Consider the following 21,236-nt stretch of genomic DNA (forward strand, 5'->3'; position numbering starts at 1 on the left):
CGTCCTGGTCCACCTCGCTCTAAATTCACCTTCCCCACAACCGTTTGCCGTGACTCAACATGGCGTTAGAATCCCACAAGGCACCTTTGTCCTTAGTTCCCAACTGGAGATTTTACCCCGCCTATTGGTCGCAGAGATGACTGCCCACGGTCCGATGCCCGCCCGGCCCTTCGACGCGTCCACGCGTGGGGTCCCGTTTCAAGATGGCAGTAGCCCCCTGGCTCTTTGGGGGGCTCTGCTTCCGTTTCCGGGACCAGAATCCGGAAGTGGCAGTTGAGGGGCCTCTTCCTATCCCCAGCTGCGGTTGCTGTGAGTGGAGGGCGAACGGCTATGGCGGCGGTCGCAGCGAGTCCAGCGGCTGCGGCCGAGGACCAAGAGCTACAGCGCGAAGCGGTGCCGGGCCTCGAGAGCCAGCGGCGCCAGATCGAAAACGGCGAGAATGGGCGAGGGCGTCCGCTGCAGGCCGGCGAAAGCTGGTGAGGCAGAGCTGTGAGCAGAGCCTCTGCTGGAGGGGACGGAGGGGGCGTTGGTGCCGGCGGGGGACGCGGCGGCCGAGGTCCGCAGGAGCGCTGCCGTGGGGGCGGGGGAGTGGCCTGTGGGACTGAGGACGGGAGGGGCGGGGAAGTGCCTTGTCTGGGAAAGAGGCGGGGCCTGCAAGGTGGAGCCTGCGGCCTGAGAACGGGACGCGGTTTGTTGTGGAGAGGCAGGGGGCGGGGCATGAGAAAAAAAACGGCCCGACCGCGTGGTTGGAACTTGGAGCCTGGGAAGCAGGCGGTCTCGGCAGAGGAGCCGGGGCGCTTGGTCTGCGAGACGTAATGGAGCATCCGGGGGGCGGCCCCGGCTGCCCATCCGCGCTCGAGTACGGAGGCGAAGCGGATGACGTCGGGCAGAAGCCCGGCGTCTGAGCCGAGCGGCTGGGCGCGGGGGGCGGGGGGCGGGGGGCGGGAGCCGGAGCCTGCGTTGCGGAGGGAGCTGGCGCCTGGGAACGAGGCTTGTGACGCAGGCCAAGGGGCGTGTCCTGAGACCAAGGAAAGACTGCAGAGGGGAGGTGGTGCCTGTGAAGCAGAAAATGGCGCCTGCGAATGAGCAAAGTTTGTGACGCGACGAGGTTTTTGCCTCTGGCGGAGCCCTTCCCAGGACGGGAGAAAGTGCAGGTGATTGGCACGGGAGGGGCCTTCGATGTTACTTTGTTTTCTGTTTTAGTACGGTTTTGTTTTTGGAATCGGGAAAAAAATAGCTATTTTGAAAAATGTCAATGCGTATCTTGATAAATCGGCTTGTTTAATTGATTTCTTTGCTAACCAGTGCTTGAAATGTACTGTGCCTGGGTTCGTTGTATTTCTCGCCGAGTTGCATCTCGTTTTTTAAATTGTGAAATACTTAAGACTCGAAGAGATATATATGAAATGTTTGCATAGTCCAGGTTGATGGACATTCTAAAAAATATAAACGGCCTGTGCTCCTCAAAAATTTCAAGGTCGTGAGAGACAAAGGATGAAGAACTGTTCCAGATTGAAGAAATTAATGGGATTGAAGGAGTCATGATAACTAAATGCAACGTGTGATCCTGGGTTGGATCCCGGAGCAGAAAAAATAAATTATTTTCTAAAAATCAGGTTTTTTTTTTTTCTCCGAAGATGTATTTTCTCTTTTCTGCTGTGAGAGATATGAATGGGAAAATTGGTACAACTTTACTAAGGTCTGTAGATTAGATATTAGTGCTCCTAATTTCTTACATTTGATAACTGTATTGTGATTATGAAATGGAATATCTTTGTTTTTAGGAAATGCATACTGAAACATTTAGGGGCAAAGAACCATCGTGTAAGCAGCTTACTCTGAAACGCTTGAAAGAATAGCGTACATAGAAATGTATTTAAATAAACAGCGATGGAGCAGATGGTTAAAATGTTAAATTTGGAGAATCTGGATGAAGGGCACGCGGGAATTCTTTGTATTATTTTTGCAGTTTTTCTGAGTCCATTTCAAAGTAAAAATTTTAAATAGTAAAAACTGTGTGAATTAGCCACCTGGGTTGAAGATTCAGACCGTTACCTTAAGAAATCCTTCTGTGCCCCTCCCAGGTGAAAAACATCCCTCTCCCTGCGCCACAGGACACTCTTCTCCTGAATTTAATTTCGTTAACGTTTTTCCACCATTGTATGCATCCCTAAATAGTATTTGTGGTCTAAGCTTTCATTTTATGGGGGATATACATGAACTACTGGATGCATACCGTGTGTCTTTTGCATCATATCAGGTGGGTACTCGGTATCCAGATGACGTCATTGGTGACGTTAGCCTTGATCCCTGGGGGAAGGTGGTCTCTGCTGGGTTTCTCCACTGTGAAGGTACTATTTTCCTCGTCCATACCTAGTATTGCTTTTACAATACTTTGCTCAACACGTTTTAACGGTCTTCCCCTCTCAGGCCATGTAAATGCTAAAATTCTTACAGGGACTTGCAGGGGCTTTATGATGGCGGGGCTGGTCCCTGGCTCTCATTTCTTCTCCCATCTCTCTTCTCCTTACCCTGCCCCTCACTTTCTCCATCCGGCCATATTGGACTCTTGCTGTTCCTCGATCCATCGCCTCAAGCATGGCTCTCACCTGAAAGCCTTTAGGAGTGAGGGTTGCTAATTTTACAGAGTTCCTTAATCACAGCACTAGTGAGATACATGTTCCAGTTCCTGGAGGGACAAGTGGGGATTTCTCCAAATGAGAAACAGGAAGCCAAGCAGTTTATTTTACCAACACACTATAGCTCTCCAGCAAGGCAAAGCCTCGGTGCCTCCTCAGAAGAACAGCAATAACAGGAACATTTTTATAGCCCATTTGGAGGTGTTGCCTAGGGCCTGGGGGCTTTGGTTCCTGCCCCCATCCTGCCTTTACAGCCTTGTTGTGACAATACCCTTTAAGGTTACCCCACCCCTACCAGGTTTCCTTTTGGGTGTTGAAAGTGTTTTGGAAGTAGATAGAGGTTGCACAACACTGAATGTACTAAATGCCACTGGATTGTTCACTTTTAAAGTAGTTAACTTCATGTTATGTGGATAAAAAAATATGATCTGATGATAAAAAAAAATGTATCCTATCAGTGTTGGTTCAGTATTAAAGCTGGTTTATCGCTGCTCTTGTAGATAATATCATGCAGCATTTTTCCGTAACTCCATTTTTTAATGTTTGTATAGAGCAAAAAGCATCTCAAGATTCTTTAATTTGCAGTCCATTTTACAAGGGTTTGCTGCAGTGGTCAGGAAATTTGTGTTTATAGAGCATTTCAAAGTCATGGACTAAGCCCAAATCATAAACCTAATATCCACTTTAATATTTGCACCTTCTATCTTTTGTCAGCTGGCAGAGCTGGCCGAGGGCAGTTCATTCATTTGGCCATCTGAACTGATTTTATTTTTAGGCGAAGCTTACATTTTAAGAGAGGATGCAAAAAAAAAAAAAAAAAAAAAAGAAGCTGTGCTAGTATAGCCTCCTTGGCAAATTTTCAAGGATGAACCGCCCCCAACAATTAAATCTTGGTTAGCTGAAGGCGTCTGTAGGTCTGTGCAGGTTGTGGATAGTTTCCTAACAGAGGTAAGCAAGCATGGGGTTCTCTTTGTTCAGGTAAGGAAGGTGGGTGGCTGGGTTCAGTATCGCAGCATTGGTAACGGTGCGCGAAGGGAAAGCAGCATCTCATTGGAGCTTCGAGAAGAGCCTAGAGATGCTGAGGGTTTTCTGTCAATGGAGAAGGCTGCGTAGCGCGGGGAACCATTACCTTTAGTGAAGACGCTAGAACTAAATCAACTGAAATTTCCACGTTTGGTTGCCGATTGCTGCTGTAGCTGTCACACAAGGTAAATATGCCATGGCTGCTAGATCTAATGAAAAGACTGAAATAAACAATAGGCCTCTGACAATTCCCCTCCAATGGAGGCGGTAGTCCCAGTACCTGTTCAGACTTTTTGTGAACCAAAAAGGGAAAAGGGTTTGTGAGTCGAGAGTCCTGGGGCGGTGGAGTGGAGGGTGTGTTTTGGGAGACAGTTACTGTACTCGTCTTTGTTGCTTGAACGGGAGTATGCTTTTTAGCTTCAAAAGTCTGCAGTGATGGACAGGTGTTTATATTACTATCTGTAATTGAATATAATTAACTAGTAAACCTAGGAATACAAGCTTTCTTTTTGGTTTGTCATTTTTTAAAAATCAAGTTTGGAAAGTGAAAGAGCTTTTATGAAAATGTGAATGAAAATGGGGGGCGTTTTAGATAAACCTGATGCATCATAGGGCAAACCTTTGTGGTATCTCCCAGTGACAGTTTAGGCACAAAAGAAAACATTTTAACAGGGTTGTTATTCTGAATTTGGGAACGATAAAACAAGAATGGTTTGGTTTTTTTTAACAAGATAGAAAATGATATAAGTTGAAGACAATATTTGCAAGTCAACCTTGCAAAACACACAGTGATAACTAACAAAGATTATTAGGAGCTTAACTTTTTTTTAAAAGCAAGGATTCTTTTTAAAAAAAATGAATTAGAATGGCAAGCACCAAGAGTTAACTGATTTGGTGACAAAAAAGGCATTGCCAATCTGGGCATGAATTACTGTCATTTTACAGAAAATGGCTCAGATTCTATTTTTTCTCCTTTGGTACGCTCTTCATTTAACAATTTGCAGAAAGATTGATTTATATGCCTTCTTATTTACGTAGTTAGGTTTTTACAGCTATATAAATAATAAATTTAGAACAATGTAATAGTACACTTACCGTCCGAATAACCTAATAACCCTATAATAAACAAAACAAGTAGAAAATCTCATCTCTCAGTTGATATCCACATATCTGTTTCTTTGTATTACATCTAGTGTAATTATTAATCAAAATATTATAACCCAGTATTTTCTCCAGACACAGGAGAAATCTAGAGGACAGTTACTGGTTAGTAATTTCTTTCCATAAGTACATATTTCACATCATTTTAACAAATTCGAGGAAACACAAACATTAAGTGACTTCAGCAGTATCTATTTTATTTCTATGTACTAGCAACAAGAAATTAGAAAATTAAAATTTAAGATACCATTTAGAGTAGCAACCCCCAAAAATGGAATATGTAGGCGTAAATGTAGCACTTGGGTGCTTTTTGATTAGACAGTGACACATCTGTCATGACTGCCACCTGAGCTGACAGATTATGAGACATCCCAATTCAGAAATATTAAAAATTTTCAGTGGCTTTGAATTGAGAAAGTATGGTAGCAATGTTTTGTGAAAATTTATGGAAAACTTTGGTCTTCTATGAAGCCTTTAGAAATTCAGGTTGTAGCCAGATCTGGAGGTTTTGCTTACCACTATAAAGAGTGGTTTTAATGTTAACTTTCCTTGAAAAATCTGCTATAAAAAATAACCCCAGGAGCTGTGCCTCCCTGTGCATCGAAGGTCACGTTAACAATAAACTAGCCTTCCTGAGCAAATTAACCTCACAGACCGTCAATAAAGGCAGTTAAAAACCATGAAGGGGGGCTGCAAAGTTGCAAGTTGGGGGCAGGGGGCAGGGGTCAGGTCCCTGGTCGGGTCTTCTGGATAAGCTAAGTGAGGAAAGTGTTTGTGGCCTGAGCACTGGGCTGGGGAGGGTGCGTGTCCCTGGCATGCATAAAGTGCAGGGTCTGTGGGGGTCACTGCAACCCCTCAAATAAATAAATGAATAAAAAGCAACCCACAGAAAATGTTTGCCTATTCGGGCGACATGTTACTATTTCAAAGTTTTTCTATACCTCCAGCCCCCCACCTTTCTGATCCCTTTTATAAACGAACGTTGCCATTTTAAAGAATCCAATGTCTGGAGTTAGACTGCTGGAAAAGTAACCAATACAGTGTTAACATATTTTTCATCAGCTTTGTAATTTTTAAAGAAGTGTTTATTTGAGGCTGTTACTTGGGACAGCCTTTTTTTGTGTCAACAATTCCATAGCGGAGGAAGTTCCCGTTGTGGCGCCGAGGGAACAAATCCGACTAGAATCCATGAAGAAGCGGGTTCGATCCCTGGCCCCGCTCAGCGGGTCAGGGATCTGGCATTGCTGTGAGCTGTGGCTGTAGGTCACTGACACACAGACGCAGCTCGATTCTAGCTATAGCGCCGATTCAACCCCTAGCCTGGGAGCCCATGTGCCTCAGGTGCAGCCCTAAAAAGCAAAAAAAAAAAAAAAAAAAAAAAAAAAAAAATCCATAACAGGGCAGCTTTGGGTTGGGAGGATGAGGATCCTGTGTACGTGAACTTTTTTGTCCAAGCCGGGGAATCAGAATGGTAACAGCACATATCCCTTTAGCACTTCGTATATGTCAGGTATTTTGCAGACTTGAGAATTTCTCATGACATTTTCGGAAGGCAGATTTCAGCAGTCCTAAATGTCTCCTAGTCGTGTGTATAAAAGTTTGTCATTTAACAGAGAGCTGGTGATGCTGTACTTAAAGATGGTTCTGATGGTAAATTTTATATGTTTTTCCCCACTGTTTTATAAAGAGTGAGCTAGTCCATAAGCTTAGAAAAATATAGAGCAAAAATAAATCCCAAGTACAAAAAATGATTTTAAAGATGGCAGTATGTGGTCTTTGAAGGAAAACCTGGTGATTCTTTTGGCATTTAAATTTCTTTTCAAGTTCTTAGCGAAAGATTTTTGTACCCTTTTCAAACACTGCCCACTTAACCAATGGTTAAAGTCTCATAACATTGGCTGTAAAAAACAGTTAATTTGAACCCAGTTTAACTGTGATACTCCACAGACTAAGACGAGTGAATTGCTGTTTATTCTAGAATAAAATCTCCTGTTTCCTGGCACTGTGGGTATGAGGCTGGGGTGTTTTTTTTTTTGCTGTTTCTTAGCACATTGTCTCTTTTTAACCAACTCTCTTTTAGTATCCTAAGAAGTTAAGTATTCTCTCCAAATCTGGGTCTCACTGAATAAATTTTGCCTCTAATTTATTTTTATATGAGGCTGCAAGTTTTCTGAAATGTTGAATCCTGGGAAGCATTTCTCATTTTTCATTACAAACATTTGCTTGACATGTATAGCCTGGTCTTAGTTTTCAGTGTACGCGAACCTGGTCACCTCCGCCTGTAACGTGTTGATCCTTTTAGTCTCATAGCCATGGGAAGTGGTAGCATCAACCCCCTGGTAACCATGTGATCGCCCCTGTCACCTGTCTGGTCCAGGTTCCTCGTGGAGCAGCACTGGTACCAGAAGTGGGAAGAGTACGTGCAGGGAGGAGACCAGGACTCCAGCACCTCCCCTGGCTGCATCAACAATGCTGGGCTCTTTGAAGGTACCAGGCCTCTGCCTCCCACGCCAGCCTCGCCCTGGAGTTCTTGTCCCCTCCATCGCCACACATGATCATAAGCCCCTTCTCTGTGCTAGGTCATTGGTGAGATGGCCAGGGTGACTCATCACTTTCCTTCCTTGATTGTTCCTCTGCCACCTCCCCCTGCTCTCCTGCAGACCAGGTAAACTGGCGCCTCAAGAAGGGACTGGTGGAAGGTGAGGACTATGTGCTGCTCCCAGCGGCTGCTTGGCATTACCTGGTCAACTGGTATGGTCTAGAGCATGGCCAGCCTCCTGTCGAACGCAAGGTATAGTGGGTGCAGGGGGCGCTGGTGGCGGCGGCGGCGGTGGTGGTGGTGGGGGAGCTTCCGTCGGGGGGAGGGTAGGAGGAAGGCCTCGTGGGCCCAGGGCACGGGTCCAGAGCTGTGTGTGGAGGTGTGTGCTGGATCCATACACCTGTATCGGCTTTCCGCTCCCCTCACCAGTCACTAGACAGTGTCTTGCTGTGTCCCCTGTGTTTGCTTGCCTGTGCACGCCACCGCCCCCCCCCACGCATCCTCATACGCGTGACGGTGCCTTGTGTGTCCGCCTGTGGGCGTGCTCCTCCCAGGTGCTGGTGCCTGTGTCCGTGTGTGTGCTGGCTGGGTACACCTGTGTGTGCCCCCTTCCCTCCTTCCAGGTCGTGGAGCTGCCCGGCATCCAGAAGGTCGAAGTGTACCCAGTAGAACTGCTGCTTGTCCAGCACAGTGATATGGACACAGCCCACACTGCTCAATTCAGCCACACAGATTCGCTCGGTGAGTCTCCGGGGAGCCGGCCCGGGGTGGCATTCCCAGCCGCAGTCGCAGCTCGGCGACCTCAGGAGTCTGATGCCAAGCTGGGTGGCTCCTTCACGGGCTCAGGAAGGTGCTGAGTGTGCTCCATCCCCCTGCCCAGACCTCGTCTTACACACCGCGCGGGAGCAGTTTCTGGTGAGCCCCCAGGAGGAGACACGGCTGTGGATCAAGAACGCAGAGGGCTCCTTTGAGAGGTTGTGCAACACACACGTCACAGTGCTTGACGCCGCTCTCAAGACTGGGCAGGTAAGGGCGGGGAGGGCCTGTCTGCCCACCAGCAGTGCTCACGCTGGGGTGAGTGAGGGCCAGGTGCCAGGCGGCCCTCCATGAATGCCTTTCCTGCTTTTTATTCCTCTCCCTCCAAACCAGGTGGTCATCATGGAGACCCGAAACAAGGATGGCACTTGGCCCAGCGCACAGCCGCACGCCATGTGAGCCCTTGGGGTTTCCGGTCCAGAGTGGGGTCCCGCCGTAGGCAGAACGACCGAGCCCCTGAGCGCATCTCACCTGCAGGTAGCAGGGCCTCAGCTCATAAGGGTTTCTCATCCACCCCAGGAACAGCGCCACGGAGGAGGAGGAGGACTTCCAGGGCCAGCCAGGCATCTGCGGTCTCACCAATCTGGGCAACACGTGCTTCATGAACTCGGCCCTGCAGGTTGGACCTTGAGGGCTAGATCTGGCACAGCACGGGGGTGGCTTCAAGCAGTGGCGGTTGGGGACAGCGCGAGGGGGGACGGCAGGGCAAGGGGTCAGGTCGGACGCTGGGGCCCCAGAGGTCTGGCGTGACATGCCCGGCCTCCCAGAACGTCGATGCCTTGTCCCCTCCACTCGCTCTCTGCCTTCCCGTGGCTCCGCTCCTTCGCCACCACCCTGTGCCCTCTTCCCCTCCCCCCAGCCCTTTTTCCCCTCTTCCTCCTCCCTGCTCTCTTGCTGTTCTCCTGCCCCACCCTGGTGACCGCGCTCTCCTCTTCATTCCCCTGGCTGGCCCCTGCCTCCTGCAGTGCCTCAGCAACGTGCCGCAGCTCACCGAGTACTTCCTCAAAAACCGCTACCTGGAGGAGCTCAACTTCTGCAACCCGCTGGGCATGAAGGGGGAGATCGCCGAGGCCTACGCGGACCTGGTGAAGCAGGCGTGGTCCGGCCACCACCGCTCCATCGTGCCCCACGTGTTCAAGGTACAGCTCTGCCCACGGCTCTCCCCCCCAACGCCTGACTCCCGCGCACTTGCGCTGATGGCCCTGCCCATCTTCTCAGACCAAGGTCGGCCACTTCGCGTCCCAGTTTCTGGGCTACCAGCAGCATGACTCACAGGAGCTGCTGTCGTTCCTCCTGGATGGGCTGCACGAGGACCTCAACCGTGTCAAGAAGAAGGAATACGTGGAGCTGTGCGATGCTGCGGGGAGGCCAGATCAGGTGGGCGCTCCTGAAGACCCCCCCATCCCGAGGGCCTCATTAAAGCCACTAGGGGCCTCTGCCCCAGGGATTTTCTGGTCCCCCTGACGTATCCCACACCTGACCATGTTCTGTTACACCCCTCTTTTCTGACCTCGGTCCCAGCCTTGGCAGCAAGGCCACATCTGCTCCCCCCCACCCCCGGCCCCTACAACCAATCCAGAATTAACCCCCACCCAGGGCCCCTGCCCCACCTCACCCCCAGCCCTGACAGTGAACAGTCTCCAGACAGCCCTGGCGGTAACACTGCCTCTGGACTTTGCCCGTGGCCTTAACCTTAACTGGAATTCCATGCGCATCCACCCCAAAACCGTGCTTTTCCCCTGCCCCGGGTGGACCTCACCGCCCATCACACCGCTGTCAACAGGAGGTGGCTCAGGAGGCCTGGCAGAACCACAAACGGCGGAACGATTCCGTGATCGTGGACACTTTCCATGGCCTCTTCAAGTCCACGCTGGTGTGCCCCGATTGCGGCAACGTGTCTGTGACATTCGACCCCTTCTGCTACCTCAGTGTCCCGCTGCCTGTCAGCCACAAGAGGGTCATGGAGGTCTTCTTCGTCTCCATGGACCCCCGCCGCAAGCCAGAGCAGGTACGGGGACAGTGGGGGCACGGGCCGTGATGAGGGCCCTGCGGTCAGAGTGGGATTCCTCTGCCCTGCCTCCGGGTCTCCTGCCCTGACTCTCCACGTGTCCTGCTGCTCTTTTGTGGATACCGTTTCTCCCTCAGCACCGGCTCGTGGTCCCCAAGAAAGGCAAGATCTCGGATCTGTGTGTGGCTCTGGCCAAACACACTGGCGTCTCGCCAGAAAGGGTGAGGCTTTGTGGATGGAGGGCAGTTGGGATTCAGGGGAACGGAGGCAGAAGGGTGGAGGGGAGACGTTGTAGACTGACCGGTCCCCTCCCCGCCTCTCATTCCCAGATGATGGTGGCCGACGTCTTCAGTCACCGCTTCTATAAGATCTACCAGCTGGAGGAGTCTCTGAGCAGCATCTTGGACAGAGATGACATCTTCATGTGAGTGAGAGCACCGGGGAGATGGAGGGTGCTCAGGACCCTCCTCCGTTAACCATATCCCCTCTCCTCTCCTTGGCCTGATGCGCAGGGCACCTGCCCTTGCTCGGGGCCTCGGCCATGTGCCTCAGTGGGGTGGGGGGGCTCAGGCTGGTCAGAGAGCGGGGTGGCATCCTGCTACAGGGCATCCTTGGGTGCGGTCTTCCCCGTTATGTGGGGGAGGCTCCTCTTTCTTCCTTCCTTTGTTCAACACTTAACTAGCCCTTCATAGGCACCAGAGGCCGATAGGCACTCCTTGCTCATATCGCAGTCCTTCAAAGCCGGGTGATTTTTGAAACAGGGAATGCTGAGATGCTTGCTGAACACAAAAGCATTGAGAACAAGTCTGCAATCTTTGGATAACGACAATAAAAAGTGCTTTATGAGTAGAAAAGGTCTTCATAAACCCAGCAGTTTTCCAGAAAGAGAATGGTTCCAGGTCCCTGTATCACACACACAAAAAATGTCCACTCCCTCAGTGCCCTGATAATACCAAAGTACTTTATCACACATCACGTAGACAAAGAACTGTGTCCATCATCCCAACAGTTTGTGAAACACCAAACCCTGGGTGACTCTTCAGACCCTTTTCAGAATATTTTCAGGCTATGAGTGGTGAGTGGCTGGAGTACCTGGGGCGGAGTCTGCGAATCCCTCTTGGGTGTCCTGATCAGGCATGACCTGACGTCCATCCCCCGCAGATACGAGGTGTCCGGCAGGGCTGCCATCGGCGAGAACTCCAGAGAGGACGTTGTGCTTCCCATCTACCTGCGGGAGCGCACCCCAGCCCGGGACTACAACAACTCCTACTATGGCCTGATGCTCTTTGGGCACCCGCTCCTGGTGTCGGTACCCCGGGACCGCCTCTCCTGGGACGCCCTGTATCACATCCTGCTGTACCGCCTCTCGTGAGTCTGCCCTTGGGGTCGGGGGCGGGGGGGGGGCAGAACTCAGACCTGAGTGTCTAGCTGGGTACTTGGCCACCTCCCTTCCACTTGCAGAAGACAGCTCAGACTTAACGTGGCCAGAGAAATGCATAGGTTTTTGTTTTTTTTTTCTTTCCTTTCTTTCTTTCTCTCAATTTCTGGCTTTGCCCACCACCTCTCCAGAGGTGAACAAGACAGATGAAACACAGACAGCTTCATCTTGTCCTTAACTGTCTCTTCCTCAGAGAGGCTTGCTGATTTGTGTTTTTACCAATGGATTTTCACTGTGCTTTGAAGATCCGGAGTCTTTAGTGAGGCAAGCAGCAGCGCACTACCAGGCTTTACCTCCTCATCATGTTGCCCTCACAAGCGCTCCTCAGAGGCCTTCCCTGATGGATGTTTACAACTGGTTGTGTGTCTGTTTAGCAGTGACCTGTCACACCTAAGATCCACCCTCCTTAACTGTCAGGCCGCCTCTTCCTGCGTTCCCCTGGCATCTTCTGAGGCCTTCTGGGCTCACCCTTGACGGCTGATTGTGTGGAGGGTTCCCAGGGGCCTCCCATCATAAGCAAAGAAGAATCCCAGGCTCTGCCTTCCCTGCCCTCGTGTCCCTCCCCGAGCGTCTCTTCTGTTCTGTTTGCAGGCGCTACGTGACCAGACCCAGCTCGGATGACGAGGACGATGGTGATGAGAAAGGTGAGACGGAGGAAGGAGGGCGGATCGGCCAGGATGAGGGTCTGCGAGTGTGGTCCCACGGCCAAGGGAGGGGCGGTGGGTCGGCTCGAGGCGGCAGGGTCCAGGGTGGGTCTGACCCACACAGGGTCCACCCGGATGTGCGTGGCCGCTCCGCCCCCCAGGCCTCACACGGCCCCACCGCTGACATCCTCCCCTGTCCTCGCAGACCTGGAGGATAAGGACACCCTCCCTAAGCCTGGACATGTGGCTGGGAGCAGCTCCCAAGACCCTGGGCTGGAGCAGGCTGGGCCCAGCTCTGGCGTCGCGGGCGGGAGCCGGGCCCCCGTGGACAACTCCCCTGGACCATCTCACTGGCCCCAGAGGGCCCGGCGCAAGCACCTCTTCACCCTGCAGACAGTGAACTCCAACGGGACCAGCGACCGCTCGACCTTCAACGAGGATACTCATGGTGTCTCCTTCAGCTGTGAGCCAGGGTTGGGGAGGCGGGAGGTGGGGTTTCCTTGGCAGCAGGGCCCATGACCACCTCCGCTCGCCCCCAGCCCAGCCGTACATCGCCATCGACTGGGAGCCAGAGATGAAGAAGCGGTACTATGACGAGGTGGAGGCCGAGGTAAACGAGCTCCCGGGGATGCGGGGGGCACCTTCAGCTCGCGCCATGCCTCCGCCGAGCCATGGCCCACAGAGCGCCCAGGCCTCGGATTCCTAGCTTCAGAGTCCGTGCTCTTCCCTCGCTTGCTCCCTTGCATCCACTCGTCCTCATGCCTGGCCATCCCCTCCCCTGACCTAGGGCTACGTGAAGCATGACTGCGTCGGCTACGTGCTGAAGAAGGCTCCGGTGCGGCTGCAGGAGTGCATCGAGCTCTTCACCACTGTGGAGACCCTGGAGAAGGAAAACCCCTGGTAAGGGGCCAGAACAGGGCCTCTGGCGGTCCAGTTGGGTGGGACTCCCTGCCCTGGTCCCTGTTACCACTACATGTACCTCCTGCCGCCCTGCCCCTCACGCACCAGGCAGTTGGGAAGTACTTGGGGAGTGGCTGGCAGGACTTTAGTGTGTCAGGAGAGCAAATGAGAATAAGAGGCAGGAGTGCTCATCGTGGCTCAGTGGTTAACAAATCCGACTAGGAACTGTGAGGTTGCGGGTTCGATCCCTGCCCTTGCTCGGTGGGTTGACCATCCGGCGTTGCCATGAGCTGTGGTGTAGGTCGCAGACGCAGCTCGGATCCTGCGTTGCTGTGGCTCTGGCGTAGGCCGGTGGCTACAGCTCCGATTCGACCCCTATCCTGGGAACCTCCATATGCCGCGGGAGTGGCCCAAAAAATGGCAAAAAAGACAAAAAAATAAATGAAATAAAAAAAAACTTAAAAAAAAAAGAAATGGCAAAATGACAAAAAAAAAAGAAGAGGTAGGCTAGGAGTAAGAGAGCATCTCTGGACCAGATGCGGCCCCTGCAGGCCCCATGGCACACAGAGCATGCAGTAGGTGCTTAGAGAGTGTCTGTGTCCTGACCCCTTCCGTAGGTACTGCCCCACCTGCAAGCAGCACCAGCTGGCCACCAAGAAGCTGGACCTGTGGATGCTGCCCGAGACGCTCATCATCCACCTGAAGCGCTTCTCCTACACCAAGTTCTCCCGCGAGAAGCTGGACACTCTTGTGGAGTTTCCCATCCGGTCTGGTCCCTGGGAGGCTGGCAGGGAAGTGGAGGGGGGGAAGGGGGCGCTGGTAACCCTGCTTAACCCTGTCTCCCCACCCCCAGGGACCTGGACTTCTCGGAGTTCGTCATCAAGCCGCAGAACGAGTCGGCCCCAGAGCTGTACAAATACGATCTCATCGCGGTTTCCAACCATTACGGGGGCCTGCGTGACGGACACTGTAGGTGCCCGGGGGTGGCAGGGGCACACCCCGGGGGTGGGGGGCGGGGTACCCCCGGTGGGGAACGCAGCGTGTGGACGGGGCGGCGAGGGCATCGGGGTGGGAGGAGCGAGAGCGGGCCCTGGACGCTTCCGAGGCCCCGGAGGGCGGCCGAGGACGCCGGGCTTCGCCCTCTGTTACAGACACCACGTTCGCCTGCAACAAGGACAGCGGTCAGTGGCACTACTTTGATGACAACAGCGTCTCGCCCGTGACGGAGAATCAGATCGAGGTGTGGGTTGCATCCTCCTGTCTCCCCCCCTCCACCCCCCCTTTCCCCGACCCTCACTGACGCCCGTGCTCTCCTCGCAGTCCAAGGCAGCCTACGTCCTCTTCTACCAACGCCAGGACGTGGCCCGTCGCCTGCAGCCCCAGCCCGGCTTCTCTGAGCGCCCCGCGTCCCCCGCCTGTGGTATCCCGCCCAGCTCTGAGTTCATGGATGTAAACTGAGGCCCTGGCCCTGCCACAGGGAAGGAAGCCATCTCCGCTCCCTTCCTTCCCGAGCCCACCCCTGTCCTCTGACCGTGTTAGGTACCCGTGCCAGGTGTCACAGGCTTCGTCGTGGCTACTGTTCTCCTGTGCTGCTATTTCGCTCTCTCCCGGGGAAGAAGAGGTCGTGTCTCCCTCCAGCAGTGTGTTCCCCACCTGTGTTTGCCCCTTAGAGCCTTGCCCTTCCCTTCTATTCTCTATTTATGGTTGTCTCCTGCCCCCTTGTCCTCACCCTGGGGTGTCCTGAGGGGGTGGGGGGGGCGCACCCGAACACAGAGTGTATTTTCTTATTGAAACCCTTTTCCTTGCGCTGTGTATATATAAAAGTGCCAGTGTGTTCCTTGGCAGTGTGGGTTTTCTTTCTTTCTTTTTTTTTTTTTCACATACGAAGCACCAGTTTTATGCCCGTGTGCTTATTAAACACCAGATGTGTGATGGCTGCTGCTCTGGGTGCTTATGGGGCACCGTCTGTGTGCCAGGTACTATAGTCTCAGGGCTTCTGAAGCACCATCTGGGTGCCAGACATGGTTCTCAGCACCAACTGCATGCCCAGTGTTTTCCAAAGCATTTTGCAAACACTGACTCCTATGAGTTGTCATTGCCGCTTGCAGATGGGGAAGCAGGATACAGAGGTCAGGTAATTGCTCCCGTTATGTCTAGAAGGCAGTGCACCTTATCAGTTACACTGGAGGTAGAGTCCCTGGAGGGACGTTTGACCTCTCTGGACCCAAGAGAGAAATCTTGGTGGCTGTGACCTACACCACAGCCGAGGTGGGGAAGGTACACCCGGAACAGGCAGGCATCTGTGTGGACATAAAGATGCGAACCAGATGACCTCACAGGCCCTCCGGACTGTCCTCTGAGGAGAACCCCTGCAGAGGTGGCACACTTGGCCCCAGCCAGCCAAGCCGACTGGACAGATGGGCCGTGTCTGGGTTGCCCCCCGTGCTTAGCTCCCCCCGCCAGGCCTCATCCCACAGAAGAATGAGACGGAGCACCTACCACGGAACGGGAGCCACGTGGTGTGTCTGAGCATAAAATGCAACCTGAGCCCTGCCATCAGCCACCAGCTCTCACCCCCAAGAAATAGGGCTCCCAGGGGGACAACCGTGGGGCGGCGTGGAGGGGACAAATGTGTGGTTATCTGGACGTGGACGAACACCCCAACTCTTAACATTGAGAAGGGAATCCTCATCAGGGCAGTTGAGAGGCCATTCCCACAGGAAGGGCCTCACCATTCCCCGCAGCCTGTGGCCTTGGCACTGAACCTAGCAAGACCCCCTCTGAGGCTCACTCAGCCCAGCCTTATTACCCACAAACCTCTGGGCCTGCTATTAACAGGTGACAATGAACGTAGTTGCTGTGAGGAACCCGGCTCAGATGGACCTAAGTGAAAATAACAAATCCTAGGGGGGTGTTTTGTTTTGTCTTTTTGACTTTTCTAAGGCCACACCCGCGGCATATGGAGGTTCCCAGACTAGGGGTCCAATTGGAGCTGTAGCTGCCAAGCCTATGCCAGAGCCACAGCAACACGGGATCCGAGCTACGTCTGCAACAACCTATACCACAGCTCATGGCAACGCCGGATCCCTAACCCACTGAGCGAGGCCGGGGATCGAACCTGCAACCTCATGGTTCTTAGTTGGATTCACCTACCACTGAGCCACGACGGGAACTCCAACAAATATTAGTTAAAGGCATGACTGTCGTTTAATCCTCACAAAGGCCATATGATTTGAGCACTGTTACCCCATTTTGCAGATGAGGAAGCAGGCATAAAGAGCTGGCTCAGAATCGGCTTTAAGCACAGGGAGACCTCATTAACTATGGATAATCAGTCCTGGACAAAAGCCTTCCTCAAATGAATTCATTCAAAATAACTTTCCTGATACAGCCAAAAATAGCTTGAAAAGACAACATGCCGGAGTTCCCATCGTGGCGCAGTGGTTAATGAATCCGATTAGGAACCACGAGGTTGCGGGTTCGGTCCCTGCCCTTGCTCAATGGGTTAAGGATCCGCCGTTGCCCTGAGCTGTGGTGTAGGTTGTAGATGCGGCTCGGATCCTGTGTGGCTGTGGCTCTGGCGTAGGCTGGTGGCTACAGCTCGGATTAGACCCCTAGCCTGGGAACCTCCATATGCCGTGGGAGCGGCCCTAGAAAAGGCAAAAAGACAAAAAAAAGAGAGAGAGAGAAAAAGACAACATGCCTAAGAATCAGGAGACATAGGAGGCAAGAGGCAGCATTACAGACCCCTTTGAGCAGAACTCTCAATGTAAAACAGTTATGCTCATCCTGGTCATGGCAATAGAGATGATTACATGGGAACAAGAAACTTAACACTTTTAAAAATGAAAGTGCGTTGATAAAGAACCAAACAGAAGTGACATATCTGAGATAATAAATTTTAAGAAGTCAGTGGAGGAGTTCCCGTTGTGGCTCAGGGGGGTAGGAACCCACTAGTATCCATGAGGAGGCAGGTTCGATCCCTGGCCTCACTCAGTGGGTTAAGGATCCAGTGTGGCCATGAGCTGCGGTGTAGGTCGCAGATGTGGCTCGGATCTGGCATGTGGCATAGGCTGGCAGCTGCAGCTCGCATTTAACCCCTAGCCTGGGAACGTTCATTTGCCGCAAGAGCGGCCCTCGAAAGACAAAAAAAGTCGGTGGATGAGTTTAACAACACATCAGACAGCTGAGGAGGGAAATCGTAATTTGGATATAGTTTAAAGCCTACTAAGGAATGCATCTCCTAGATTTCAAGTTAGATTGATACTGTATTTTGATAAGGGTATGAAAACTAAAGACTGGCAAAAGTATAAGTTTCAAAAAAGAGGGAGGGAAACAGAATGATGAATAATTTAAAAGAAAGCAAGAAGAAAGGAACCTAGAACGAGGTGGATGGACAGAGAGTAGGTACGCCATCACTTGTAAGTCTGCTCTGCCCCCTCCAGTTCAAGAGAGGGTACTGGGAACCGGGCTGCTGCTTTCAGACCACAATTCCATGTCCCAGGGGGAGGGTAGGGCAAGGGTGAGTAAGATGCCACAAAACCTCCCTAGGACTTTGAAGATGGCTTTTCTTTTTTTTTTAATGGCCGCGCCCACGGCATATGGAGGTTCCCAGGCGAGGGGTCGAATCAGAGCTGTAGCTGCCAGCCTACACCACAGCCACAGCAACGCGGGATCCGAGCTGCGTCTGTGACCTACACCACAGCTCACGGCAACGCCGGATCCTTCACCCACAGAGCGAGGCCAGGGATGGAACACGCAACCTCATGGTTCCTAGTCGGATTCGCTTCCGCTGCGCCACAGCAGGAACTCCCCAGCTTTTTCTTTTTTTAAAATGGAAGTATAGTTGATTTACGATGTGTTCATTTCTTCTGTATAGCAAAGTGATTCAATTACATATATATACGTAATATATACTCTTTAAAAAAATTCTTTCCAGGAGTTCCTGTCGTGGTTCAGTGGTTAACGAATCCGACTAGGAACCATGAGGTTGCGGGTTCGATCCCTGCCCTTGCTCAGTGGGTGAAGGATCCGGCATTGCCGTGAGCTGTGGTGTAGGTTGCAGACATGGCTCAGATCCGACGTTGCTGTGGCTCTGGCGCATGCCAGTGGCTATAGCTCCGATTCGACCCCTAGCCTGGGAACCTCCATGTGTCATGGGTGCAGCCCTAAAAAGACACACACAAAAAGCTTCCAGATACATTCTCATTTGTCCTCTGTGATGACACTGTGGGATGTGGTGTTATCATTGCCACGTTGTTGATGATGGAGCTGCTGCTCAGGCAGGTAGGCATTTTGCCTTCACCCGCGGTCCTAGAGCAAATAAGTGGTATCTTTCAGCAGGTTCTTCTGTCTACAGCCCCACTCTTTTATTTTCTTCATTTTTTTTCCCATTAAATTTTTTTGGGGGGGCCATGCCTGTGGCATGCAGAAATTCCTGGGCCAGGGCTCAAAATCACTCCCCAGCAGTGACCCATAGCGGTGATAAGACTGGATCCTTAAACCCCTGAGCCACCAGGGAACGTCTCCAATTTTAAAAATTTTATTGAAGTATATGGAGTTCCCATTGTGGCTCAGCAGAAACAAATCTGAGTAGCATCCATAAGGATGCAGGTTCAATCTCTGGCCTTGCTCAGTGGGTTAAGGATCCGGCATTGCCGTGAGCTGTACTGTAGGTCGCAGACTCGACTCAGATCCAGCATTGCTGCGCCTGTGGCATAGCTCCAATTCGACCCTTAGCCTGGGAACCTCCATATGCTGCGGGTGTGACCCTAAAAAGACAAAATATCACAGAATACTGAGTAGTGTTCCCTGTGTATAGCCACACCCTTTGTACTATTATTTCTTATTTTATTTTGTATTTTTTATTTTATTTATTTATTTATTTATTTTATTTTGTACTATTAGAAAATGTGCGAAAAAGCAATTTTATTTCTTTAACGAAAAAGAAAGTACTGTCACTGCTAATGAATTTGATCATGTGTTAGCGTTAAAAAAAAAAAAAGAAAGGAAATGTATTCCTATAATTTGAAGGCATGAGCCGTGTTGGTAGGGCCAGCTCTCTTTAGAGATCGGTTCATTATTTGAGACCACCTCATTCCCTAGCTTTCTCTCTTTGCCCCTGGCCATGGTAGGATTAATGCCTTCTTAGTTAATGAAGGGCTCTCCGTCACAGGGTGGCCAAGGGAGGGATGTCTCAGGTTCACAGGGATTGCTCCTTTCTTAGGGGTTCTGGCATGAGATTTGAAAGTGGGCAGTTTTATTTATTTATTTATTTATTGTTTTATTTTATTTTTTCTCTTTTTGGGGCCGCACCTGCAGCATAGGGAGGTTCCCAGGCTTAGGGTTCTAATCAGAGCTGAAGCTACTGGCCTTCGCCACAGCCACAGCAACTCGGGATCCGAGCTGTGTCTGCGACCTACACCATAGCTCACAGCAATGCCAGATCCTTAACCCGCTGAGCAAGGCCAAGGGATCGAACTGGCAACCTCCTGGTTCCTAGTCAAACTCGTTTCCGCTGCACCAGAATAGGAACTCCTGAAAGTGAGCAGTTTTACAAAGCTGACTTTCTTTAGGAATTCAGCCATTTGTGGTAGCTCTTTTTTAACCCAGATTTAAAGGGGGGGGGTTAGTTTGTTCCTCTTAATCTTCTTCACTTATCTCATCTATACCCCCAACTCTTCCCCCTGGTAACGACCAGATTGTTCCTTGTTTTTTTTCCTTTTTGGCCGAGCCTTCAGCATGTGGAAGTTCCAAGGCCCAGGGCTGAACTTGCACCATAGCAGCCACCTGAGCCACGGCAGTCATAACATTGGATCCTTAACCCACTGAGCCACCAGGGAACTCCCCAAGATCTTTTTGAAGGAAGGACAGACATCTTAAATTTCTTTTTTTTTTAATTTTTTTTTTTTGTCTTTTTGCCTTTTCTAGGGCCACTCCCGCAGCATATGGAGGTTCCCAGGCTAGGGGTCAAATCGGAGCTCTTGCTACCGGCCTATGCTAGAGCCACAGCAACGTGGGAACCAAGCCGCGTCTTCGACCTATCTACACGACATCTCATGGCCACATCGGATCCTTAACCCACTGAGCAAGACCAGGGATCGAACCCACAACCTCATGGTTCCTAGTCGGATTTGTTAACCACTGCACCACGACGGGAACTCCTGGACCTGGAGCTCTTATTCCTCTGAGTTTCCATGGTTCCAAGAGCACAGATGAAACAATAGCGTAACCTAAATTTTGTAGGAATACATTGTTTGACTGGGTTTAGCCTATGTGTGTGTGTGCACGTGTGTGTGTGTGTGTGTGCGTGCGCGCGCATGTGCTTGCACATGTGTGTTAGTGTTTTAGGAGGAATATAATTACAGTGAATGCATTCCCGAGCCATGATAAGCAATAAAAGTGGGAACAGTGTGACTCACTGTCTCTATGGTAACCTCCATTAAGGATGTGTGTGCGTGCTTTACTCATTTGGGTAATTTATATTTTAAGATATTTCACATTCATGATCACGCATTTGTGACCATCACTTGGTTACTTGCGATGGCCGTGATTATTGGCCATTATTTCCGCTCTGGAATTGTAAGAGCTGTGGGGGACGTGGGTAGAGGAGACACAGGGAGAGCAATGACTCACTTGCATCTTTTCTGGAACAAACAGGTGATTACATCAAAAAAAGATGCTTTGCGTATTTCCTCCCCTTCCTCCCACCATCGAACCCCTTCCTCAGCGATGTCTAAATGCCGTTCTGCATTGCCCTTGTTTAACCGCTGCCATCAGGTGGGGGCTTCTTTCCAGGGGCTGTGTAGACTTGAGAGCATGTGGCATTTCAGTGAGTCTGGCATTGTCTTTTCAGCAGAGAGGCTCGGTCGTCTTATGTTTCTTGGGGACAACCCTTTGAGGTCCCTATTTGCTAAAGTCTCATCATGAGAGTTTAAGGACGGCTACGGCGCATCATCTTTAGACTTAAATTAAATGTTTGTTGCATTGCTGAGGACCAGGGGTTGAATTGAGAGTCGAGTGGCCTGACCTGTTGTCACAGAAGGTGATGGTTTCTTAGAGAGTCTTT

General features: G+C 51.2%; 1 protein-coding gene across 1 annotated transcript; it reads left to right on the forward strand.

The window, feature by feature from the left end:
- Positions 189-15,012, forward strand: USP11 (ubiquitin specific peptidase 11). The gene is given in 22 exon segments (XM_003484105.2): positions 189-320; positions 322-476; positions 7,201-7,310; positions 7,484-7,614; positions 7,986-8,103; positions 8,243-8,388; positions 8,512-8,573; positions 8,698-8,797; positions 9,144-9,317; positions 9,397-9,555; positions 9,962-10,186; positions 10,324-10,407; positions 10,516-10,610; positions 11,348-11,554; positions 12,216-12,268; positions 12,474-12,716; positions 12,808-12,878; positions 13,056-13,168; positions 13,786-13,935; positions 14,022-14,137; positions 14,320-14,408; positions 14,489-15,012. Coding segments are annotated over 22 exon segments (2,856 nt in total). The 5' UTR covers positions 189-203; the 3' UTR covers positions 14,627-15,012.

The sequence above is a fragment of the Sus scrofa genome, chromosome X (assembly GCF_000003025.6).
Source record: "Sus scrofa isolate TJ Tabasco breed Duroc chromosome X, Sscrofa11.1, whole genome shotgun sequence".
NCBI classification, from domain to species: domain Eukaryota; kingdom Metazoa; phylum Chordata; class Mammalia; order Artiodactyla; family Suidae; genus Sus; species Sus scrofa.